Genomic DNA, 11,153 nt, shown 5'->3' on the forward strand with positions numbered 1-11,153 from the left:
CGCTGTCCATCACAGCAGCTTTGAAAGTCCACTTTGAAAAATCACATTGTGCTATTGTATACCTACAATGTAATTGAAAGTTGGAAGGAAAAAAATGAAAAGTTGATTGTCAAGGCCAGGGTTGTCAAACTTAAAAATACCTTCATTGTGACTTTAAAGACGTTTTTGAAATAGTATCGTAATAAGCAGTACTATCGATATAACCGATATCGATATGACGAGACTTTACTGTAATTTGTTCTGGAAGCAATTTCTTCACTTGAAAATTTTGTTGAAACGCATTTTTCATGTAAATGTCCTAATCCGTTCCAATGATGCTCATTTTTAGCAAACGGCAGAGCAGCTATAAGTATGTTGCATTCAGGACACTTAAAGAAATGACTAGTACACCAGCCTATATTTTACAGAAGAGGATGAGGGCCACTGAAGGAAAAAAAATAAGGTGTGGCAAGATTCTCACTTTAATCTCAGAAATCTGACTTTAATCTCTGAGTTCTCATTTTAAAGTGAGAATTCTGGGATTCCCTTTAAAGTGAGGAATTTGACTTTCATCTTAGAATTTTGAATTTATTCTCAGAATTCTGATTTTGAAGTGAGAGTTCTGAGATTAAAGTTAGAATCTTGAATCACTTTAATCTCAGAATTCTTACTTTATTTTCAGAATTCTGAGATTTATTATTATTATTATTATTATGTCAAACCCTCGTGATCGTCCCTTAAAGGACAACCGACACCATTTTTTTGTTTCCTAACTGACATCAGAAAAACGTTTTATCGCATCTAAAATACCCAAAACACGCAGGCTGATATTTTTGGTCAAATGCAAAACACCAATAAAAATGACTTAAAGTGTCCAAAATCAGCTCGAAACTGGGGATTTTCATAAAGTCCCACCCCCAGTTCGTGACGTCACGCCAAGTCGTCTTACCTTGCTTGAGAATTAAAACAATGACTTCAGATTCGGAGAAGATGCGTTCTTGTTACTCATCCAGTTATGAATATGATTCAAATAGTTCTGAAGAGGAAAGCAGAAATGTTTGCAATCGATTAAATAGTCCTTCCGTCTCATTTTGAGGCGTCTGTACTGCAATGTAGCGTCCCAGAAAAGAGGCAGAAAATGGCGCCCAAGCTCCGTTGGAAATGGGCTGATTTGTCTGCTGGGAATTTGTGTCAGCGAATATCAAATAGTAGTCTTGGTGCAAAACAACGATTCACCATCGCGTTATTTATGTGTTTTCCTTCTAATTTTGGCATCAACACGAAGTTTTCAAACCAAACAAAGTACCGCAAAATGCATTGTGTGTCGTTTTCTCTGTCAGGGTTGTTCCAAATGTGACGTCACGTAGGGGATGGTCAGCAACTCAAAAACAAGACTTCCTGAATATTCAGCGCAGGTCTTAAAATGTAAAATATAGCTATATGACGTGGAATCTTTGTAAATTACGCTCAGTAAAAGTCATTTGAAGTGATTTTACAAATTATTGACACAACTTGTCCGTAGTGTTGTAGCCGCCATTGGCCAGCTAATAATCTTCTGAAGTCACGTCACAATCGCTCTTTCAATTCCGTCTGTTTTCCCCCATACCTTCCCCTCCCCCCATATCCCCCTTCAGACGTGGACGAGTGCTCTTTGGAGATGGCTCGCTGCGGCGGCTACGCCACCTGCTTCAACACGCCAGGCTCGTACAAGTGCAAGTGTAAAGACGGCTACAGGGGGATGGGCCGCGACTGCAAACGTAAGGAGACACTGGAAAAGGAGCTTCTTTTTATTCAGGGGGACTTGTCAATCATCACCGAAAGGCCGACCCCGTGCCCCACTCACCCATTTTTTTTTGCATCCTTATCACATTTACCCAGAATGTTGCTCGTCCATTCTATTTTAATCAGGGCAAAGAGTCATTGAGCAAGAAAAATTGATGTATTTTTTATAGGAGGGTTCCTCCCAGCTCCCTCACGCTCCATTAGTTCCCAGAGAATTATATTCGTTGAGTCCTTCGGCAGACATTAATAGAGTGGCAGTCCAGTAAGCAGGAAGGACATGCCACTTCCCTTCCCCGTCATCAAGGGTGTCTGGGTGTGTGTTGGGGGGGAAGGGGTTCCTGTTGCAATATCCAACATGGGAATCACATATCAAAGTCCAGCGTCAAATGAGAAGGCAACAATTGAGGTACACATCCTTTGTCCACGCATATTCCTCACACGGATGAGGTGACCCCACCCCTCACTCCTGTTCCTCCGCACACCCTAACAAAACCACAGAACCCCATAATAATAATAATAATAATAATAAATTTCATTTATAAGCGCCTTTCGAAACTCTCAAGGACACTTAACTGTCACAGGATGCCTCTTGATTTCCATGATTGGCCTAATTTAAAACAGCTTTCAACTTTTGGGCGCACCGCATGAGAAGGTGGATAGAATTGAAGCTATAATAAGGGCTGCAGTTGCGTTATGCATCCACTAGATGGAGCATTGCTAAGGGAATACAATACAATAAAGCTTTCATTATATAGGGTTTTCGCGACCAGATATCGCTTGAAAGAACATTTTAAATATGACGTCCAAAAAATGGAAATATTGATCCTCGTATCCAATTATAAGGCTGCAAATCTTAATCCATCTGAGCTGCTCGTAGCCGATGATTCTACGATTGACATTGAGCGCCATTCCCGATTGATTTATTTTTCCTTGTGTGGGGGGGAGGGTGCGTTTCAAGCTTCGGTCAGACCTTTGGCCATGTTTTCCCTTCCACGAGGGGGCAGAATTTGCCTTTTGTACATGTTACCGCTTATTGACAGAATCAGCTGTTAAAGCGCTATATTAGTCAATATGTATGTACAGTATTATATTTTATACAGTCGCCCCCATTTCAAGCTCAGATAACTACAGACCCATATAATTTAGGAATTAACACTTAAAAAAAAGAGAGTCTAAGGTTTCTTACGCTGAATTGAATGTTTATGTAGTCCTAAAACTCAATATTCTGCGGGTCCTGCAATTTGAGTGAAAATGACAAAAACCCTGGCACTGGAGTCGACACATTTTTGCACATCGTCTGGCAATGAATGAGTTAAGTGCTATAAAACCGCCCGTCGCTGCCACTTGCCACTAATTTGAAGAAAGACATTTGGGGAACATTGGCGGATTGAGGAAGCGACTACATGCATATTAAAAATGTTGTCGTGACACTTAACGGCCAATTGTCCACCTGGTTCTGCTTTCATGACTTGTTAACGCTCCATCTGCTCATTCCTATCATTCCAGTCATTCCCAAGGTAGCCATCGACCCGCCGAGGCCTGGCAAACTGCCTCCCAGCTTCCACAACCACCTCCCCGACATCGACCAGAGAAGGACCACCACCACAAGAGGTCCACCGGTCACCCCCCGTAGGTTTTACACCGTTGCCCCTAAAACCACGACTACCGCCACCCCAACAACATCCACGACAACGCTGCCTCGGAGGAAGATGACGACACCCCCGCGCAAGACGCCAACTCCGACACGGAAGCCCTTCATTCCCACTAGGAAGCCACCTGTACCCACTCGCAAGCCCTACGTCTCACCAAAAGCGGTCACCCCTACCAGACGAACCACCACCACCACCACCACAATTCCACCAACGTCTCCGTGGGAGACCACCATGGACAACAACATCCACAAAGATGTCACCAAGCAGCGAGGAGACGTGCACAGTAAGTTGTTTTTTTTTAATCTTTTTTTCACACAGTGGAACCAAAAATATTTCGTCGAATTTAAAGCCATTTAGCAAATAGTCCATTTTAATATAAATATATGTACCAATATGTAGGTATTGTACGCGAATGAGTTTGGTTTTGGTTTTTTCATTCTTGGGTGCCGATAGTGCTGGCCGTGACCTGCGGCGTTATTTTTTCTTTTCCACAAGGCTGCAGCATTTCCCTTTTTCCCATGTTAGCGCTTTGTTCCAGCTTCAGCTGTTGTCAAAGCGCTATATAAACCAATATGTCGGTACTGCATTGTATTTTAGACACCCACCCTCATTTCAAGCTCATATAACTCCAGACCCATTTCATTTAGGAATTAAGCGGCAGTGATGGTTTTAAAAGCGAACTTGCCAAATTAAGGTATTCCGTCTGACTTTTAAAAGCACTTGAAGATTTTTTGGGATATATTTGAGACTGATAATCAAGCACATTATTTTTTTTCCACCTTTCTCTCGTCATCGTTGTTCATTTGAGAGCGCTGAGTTGAAAAGATCGCACAGTTATGAATTCTTCATCGTCCTGACACCGTGATGATCATTACTGCTGGTAGCTTTAACTTATTCACTGCCAGACGTTTGGGAGCCTTTTACTGAGTGAGTTGCTTGTTCTGTAGCCACAAAGGGACATAAGTCTTCTTGTGCCCGTCCCAAGCCCGGATAAATACAGAGGGTTGTGTCAGGAAGGGTATCCGACGTAAAAGCTTGGCCAAAACAAACATGCGGATCAAACCTCTAAAGATGGAGGACACTGATTTGCTGTGGCGACCCCGTCAAGGTTTGAAAAGCCGAAAGGAAAAGAAGAAGACTGCCAGACATGCAAAAAATGTGTCCACTCCAGTGCCAGGGTTTTTGTCACTGTCACTCGGATTCCAGGACCCACAGAATATTAAGTTTTAGGGATACATAAACATTCAATGCAGTGTGAGAAACCTTAGACTCTCTTCTTTCATCAGACAAAAGCGTTAATTCCTAAATTATATGGTTCTGGAATTGTATGAGCTTGAAATGAGGGTGGCTGTCCAAAATACAATAGATATTGATTAATATAGTGCTTTAACAACAGCTGAAGCTAACAAAGAAGCACTAACATGGACAAAAGGTAAATGCTGCCCCTTGTGGAAGGGAAAAAAATGCCAGATGCATGGCCGGCGCTTTATCGGCACCCAAACAACAAAAAACAAAAGCTCAAAAAATTCGGCAATGGCGCTTTATGTTCTATTTTCAATTCTCGAATGGCAGTGAATGAGTAAATATGTTTTTTTCCGACTGGAAGTCGAACTTAACTCTGCATGCAGCTGCAAAGTTGATTGTCGCAGGTGAGGTGTTTGCACAAGCAGATGGCGGGATTTAATTAGAAATGTGAGGGTGAGGTGGGGCAGAGACATGTGAGGAGGGCGTTAGGGGCGGAGAGAGGATTTCATTAGCATCTGACAGGAGCCAACTTCCCCCATCAAGCATTTATTCATCTAAGTGCTCGCAAATAAAAAGGAACAGTGCCTCGGGGATATCTATCTATAGAGTCATCATTCAGTGCAAAATTGCCAAACCTCTCTCAGTGATCATTGCAGACAATGGAGCTGAGCGGAGCTAAAACTAGCGTCGAGGCTACTGCATTTCACTCTAAATCTGTTTCCGAGTTATGCATTAACAGATTTTTTCACAAAAATAAAAATTTACTCATTCACTGCCATTCACGAATGTATTCGGGAATTGAAAATATGACGTGGAGCGCCATTCCCGAATTTGTTCGGGTTTTGTTTTTTCATGCTAGGGTGCCGATAAGGCGGTGGCCGTGGCCTCTGGCAATGTTTTTTTTCTTTTCCACAAGGCGGCAGCATTTCCCTTTTTTCCATGTTAGCACTTTGTTCCAGCTTCAGCTATTGTTAAAGCGCTATATAAACCAATATGTATATATCGCATTGTATTTTGGACAGCCGCCCTCATTTCAAACTCATATAACTCCAGACCCATATAATTTAGGCATTAACTTTTTTTCTGTTGAAAGATGAGAGTCTAAGATTTCTAACGCTGTCTTGAATGTTTATGTATTCTTCAAACTCAACATTCTGTGGGTCCTGGAATTTGACTATGACAAAAACCCTGAATGTGAATGAGTTAATAATAAATTAGCAATAAAAAAGTAAATAAATAGATAAATAAACTACAGAAATAAATACATGAATACACATAAATGACTACATAAATAAATAAATAGATAGATACAATACGTTAAAAAAAACCTTGGGAATAGCCTCCCAACAATAGCCAGTGTGCTGTACTGTGAGAACGCGGGTGTTTTCCGCTGCGTGACCTTATTCCCACAAGCGACAGTTGCCATAGCCGCATTCATCACCGGACACATGATGAGGGTGTGTCCAAAGAGTAGAAATACATTTCTTTCGGCGTCGTCCATTTGGAACGTGGATAAATATGGGCCAGCGTCAAATAAAACGATGCTTAAAGATCTGTTTTTACACTCTTGCCTTGGAGTTTAAGTTACTTTTTTATTCAATCTGTATCTTTTTGATAATATTACATGACCGGATGCATGATATTCAAGAAGAAGCGGCGGGGGGGGGGGGGGGGGGGGGGGGGTTGATGTGGTTTGGAAACATTCCTTCAACACCATCTGTGTATAAACACACACACACAGATGCATGCACATTGGATGCCAAGGATCGCTGGAGGTTCTGGTGCAAGTCTGACCTACTCTTCCTCCTCCACTTGCATGACTTTTCGGCATTTAGACGTTCTGACGGCTTTTATGACTCACTTGTTTGAGCCATCAGAGGTCACATGCAACAGTTTCACTATACGCTCGATGTGTTATTATTATTTTTATCATTCTTAGCGTGCCTGGTTTAATTGGATTAGTCATTTTTAGACTCGCATTGGAGACATTTACATTTCACAGCAGCGAAGTTGTGAAAGTAAGAGGAAATTTTCCCATTGTCGGACTATTAAAATCTTTCGGATTCTGAATCTGAAAGGAAAGAAAGAAGTAGAAAAAACAACATACAGGAGCTGCCGTAAAGACAGCCACTGCCGGCGGCATAAAAAAAACACAAATTAAGTAATGTGACACAACACAAAAGACAGACAGTAATTCAATCTTAAGCACTTTCTGCACCCTCGTTGTTGCATGAAGCAGTTCTCGATGAAAAAGGAGAGAATGAAAGCATCCTTTTCAACAGTGGACCAGGGACGTCATGGTGGAATACGTCTGCTACAAGCTAAATGATGAAAGCAAACAAAGCTGTAGCATCCATTGAGAAAAAGAGATTGTCTCACATCTCTTGTAAATCCGCTTCAATTCCAAGCCGCGACAGCTCCACATCCGCATCGGCGCTTTTTTTCTTCTCATCGCAGGCTCCTCAAGCCGTGCATCCATCCAGCCGCAGACTGTCCGACAGCACCGACCTTTCCGCTGAACAAAGCGGGACTGTTAAAATGCTGCCCATTACTGGTGAAACAAAAGCACAATCGCCCTAGAGCGGTCAAGCCATGACAGTAAAATGGCATCAACATTCTTCCCAAATCAAAAACGGTGCTGGCATATTCGTGCTGCCGAAAAGGCGCAACTCAGCAGTCTCCTCCTTGATGAATGCAGTGACCACAAATTCCACACGACGCACAACAACTCAAAGTTACAAAAGAAAACTTGTGAGAGTACGACACAGGCGCCATCTTGGACTTCATGGACTAATCATTCCGTGAGCTTTGAACCAATAACTCCATAACATACCAGTCTCACCGTATTTTTTTAAGTGAATGTACTGTTATTGTTATTTTTTAGCACTGCTTCGCTGTATGACAAATGAAATGTTTGCTCTCAAAAACAGAAAAATCAACCAAAATTCAGCTCAGGTCTCAAAAACCTCCAAGGTTAGGCCAGTCGTCAATTCACAAGCTATGGCGTGTTCATGTGATGCCGTTTCCCTCCTCAGTTCCACGGAACCACAACCTCAACACGGTGCTGGACTTTGACATCGAGCTGGGCAACACGGCCGACCAAGCTAAGGATGATCCAAGTAAGATTTGAGCTCTTCACCCATCTTTTAATAATAATAATAATACAGGGATACCTCAGCTCGCGAACGCTTTATCTTACGTACTTTTCGCCTTACAAACATTAAATTCGCAAGAATATAATCTTGGCATACTAACTAGTTTTCGGGAAACGCACGGAGCGCCACAATGGCTGGCGGACTAATTTTCGGCAGAAGATCACCAAACCACACAGTCGAACAGCGTCACTGTGGCTGGCAGACTAGTTTTTCACACCCACTTTCTTTGAGTGCACTCAGTGCAGACATGGTTTGTTATCGAGTGGATATTTTTGCTTTTTTGGAAGCGTAAAAGACCCCACCACAGGCTAGTGTTAAGCCAAAGAGGACACAAAATAAAATTACGGTCGAGCAGAAGAAGGAGAGCATCAAAAAACACAAACGAGGTGTGCGTTTGTGTAACTTAGCATCTCAGTACTAGTATGCTAAGTCGACCATTGCTACATGTGGCTAAGGGTGTTTCTGTGTTGTCTAAGCAACGGTCTCAGGCAATAGAAGAGGTTGAAAAACTTCTGTTGATTTGGATTAACGAAAAGCAGCTAGCAGGCGACATTGTGAGTGAGGGTATTATTGCCAAGAAACGGCACGGCAACTTCACTCGGATATCAAGAGGCAACTACATCGACCATCACAAAGGTAAATAAATCAACTTTATTATATAGTACAGATTGTTTCTTACTTACAATAGCATGTTTATTATACATAAAATAAATTGTATTTTGTGTAGTTTTAAGGCTTATTTAATAGAAAATTGTTTTATGGGGACCTAGGAACGGATTATTCTCATTTTTAATGGTTTCTTATGGGAAATAAATGTTTGGCAGACGAACTTTCTGGGAACCAATTACGTTCATAAGATGAGTTATCAAAATAATAATAATAATAATAATAATACTTTTCATTTATAACCCATATAACCCATTATATAGCCCATATAACTCCAGACCCATATAATTTAGGAATTAACTCTTTATGATTAATTAACTCTGAATTAACTCTATTCTGATAAAAGAAGAAAGTCCAAGGTTTCTTTCACTGCATTGAGCGTTTATTCAGTCCTAAAAGACAATATTCTGTGGGTCCTGGAATTAAAGTGACAATGACAAAAACCCTGGCACTGGAGTGGAGACATTTTTGGTAAATATCTGACAGTGAATGAGATTTTGAATTAACATTTAAAATAAATATAATGGTGGCCGAAAATTAAGATCAGCAATAGATATTTTGAGATATTTTTTTTTAATTATTTTTTTCTAGCTTCTGAAACTGGACCATTCTGTTCCACTTTAAAGTTGATTTGCATGTTAAACATCTTCCGACTGTGTCAGATTCGGGCTTCCTGAGCTGCTCCTTCGACTATGGCCTCTGCGGATGGATCAGGGACAAAGACGGAGACGTACACTGGGAGACAACGCCGGACCCGGCAGGTAATGAAAGGCCAGTTTGTTGGTGGTGTTACGCAATGCAAACAACACATCCATCTTGGAATGAATGAATTGAAGACAAGATGGAGACTGGACAACAAAGGGGTGCCGATGGATGACACCGTTGACTCAAATTACCATCTTTTTTCTCCCCTTTAACTTAAGGTGGACAATTTTTAATTATTTTGTCGTGAATGACCAAGTCTAGATGTACAAAAAGGTTGTTCGTTCATTACATATTTTTATCATTCAATAACTGAATTAGGAGCTTAGACTTTATGGTGACTCAACATAATTCACCTTTTGACCTTTGTAATTCCTAAATAGACGTATTTAAAACAACGGCATAGCTTCCGCTACATGAGTACGAACATAAAATTGGAACCTCAAATACACTGTGACAGATTGGCTCCACGGAGATTGGGATATATTATTTATCCTCTGTGAAGACTGCCTCATATTAGTGCCGTACCGATGACCTAAGAGCTGCTGAATCACCGCGGTGATGATCATATTCATATGTCTGTCTTATACTGCCCCCAGGTGGTCGGGGTGCACATTAAAAGCACCATTGGTATTTTATTGTATTTTATTTTTATTTTTAATATTTATATATTTTTCTGTTATTCTTTTATATTTTGTATTTTATTTTTTATTTTAATATTTATATATTTTTCTGTTATTCTTTTATATTTTGTATTTTATTTTTATTTTGTAAAATATTTAATGTTATGTATTTCTTTATTTATTTGTTCATTATATGTTTACTTATTTATTTACTTATTTCTTCACTTATTTGTATATTTATTTATGTATTTACTTATTTATTTACTTACGTATTTATTGATTGATTTATTTATTGATACGATTTTGATTTCGTGTCTCCCTTTGAGTGAAAGGAAGCATTTTTCTTCACAGGCGGTCGCTACCTTACCATCCCCGAAGTTGGCAACAAGAGGACGGGGCGGGGGGCCAGGCTGGTCCTCCCCTTGACGCCACCGTGGAACGAGGGCAACCTCTGCCTGTCTTTCCGTCACAAGCTGGCGGGCCACCACGTCGGCGTGTTGCAAGTGTTTGTGAAAAAGGGCGCCCAGTACAGCCCGGCCGTGTGGGGCAGGACAGGCGGCAACAGCTGGAGACACACCCAAATAACACTGTGGGGAACCGGCCTGGAGAGCGTAAGTCCGCCGAGGCGTCAATCCTTTTGCACTTTTTCAAGAGGTTCAATCATAGCTTTGCTTAGTTTTTTATTCATTTATTTTGGGGGGGGGGGGGGGGGGGGAGTTGGTTCGGTGATGTCACGGATATTTTGTCAGAATTGCAACTAAACTCGTGAGTTTACCTTTTTTTTACCAAATTTTGACATTCTGGTCATTTGCAGAAAATGAAAAATCATGAACATATCTCAAAATGTTTATTTTTTCATAAATCATAGATTACAATATAAAACTACTTTTTTCTTTATATTGTTGCTACGGGAAAAAATAGGGGACAATTTTTTGGGGGACAATTTAGCTGTGAAAAAAAAATGTAAAAAACACTTTTTTAATTGTAATTTATGATTTTCTGTCGGCTCGTAGAATTTTTCTTTTCTTGAATGAAATTAAATTTTATGTATTTATTAATACTTCATGTCGCGAAAGTGGCTGCCTTTCCAGCAGCTCCTGTATTTTGTTTTTCTACGACTTTCTTTCCTTTTCTCTTCCTCTCATAACTTTGCTGCTGTGTTACTTCCCGGTAGAGTGAACGCTGGCGCAAAATGGCTGCCGCTGCTCACACGCAGAAAAAAATACTGTGACTGTAAAGTGTCCTTGAGAGTTTTAAAAGGCGCTTAGAAATTAAATGTATTTTTATGATAAAATTCTTGTTTGCATTTTTCTTTATTTTTTTATTTTAATTTTGAATGCAATCTCCAA

The 11,153-nt window shown here is 40.6% G+C and overlaps 1 protein-coding gene across 2 annotated transcripts in view; it reads left to right on the forward strand.

Moving 5' to 3' along the window:
* The window catches only part of npnta (nephronectin a), a 43,822-nt gene that overhangs the window by 29,969 nt on the left and 2,700 nt on the right, over nucleotides 1-11,153 (forward strand). For both annotated transcript variants that reach the window (XM_089005471.1, XM_089005472.1), the window contains 5 exons: nucleotides 1,614-1,736; nucleotides 3,268-3,696; nucleotides 7,694-7,777; nucleotides 9,142-9,240; nucleotides 10,156-10,415. In XM_089005471.1, coding sequence (XP_088861597.1) covers nucleotides 1,614-1,736; nucleotides 3,268-3,696; nucleotides 7,694-7,777; nucleotides 9,142-9,240; nucleotides 10,156-10,415 — 995 coding nt within the window. The remainder of the gene's footprint in view (nucleotides 1-1,613; nucleotides 1,737-3,267; nucleotides 3,697-7,693; nucleotides 7,778-9,141; nucleotides 9,241-10,155; nucleotides 10,416-11,153) is intronic.

The sequence above is a fragment of the Hippocampus bargibanti genome, linkage group LG10 (assembly GCF_051943395.1).
Source record: "Hippocampus bargibanti isolate YZ-2025 linkage group LG10, ASM5194339v1, whole genome shotgun sequence".
NCBI lineage: Eukaryota > Metazoa > Chordata > Actinopteri > Syngnathiformes > Syngnathidae > Hippocampus > Hippocampus bargibanti.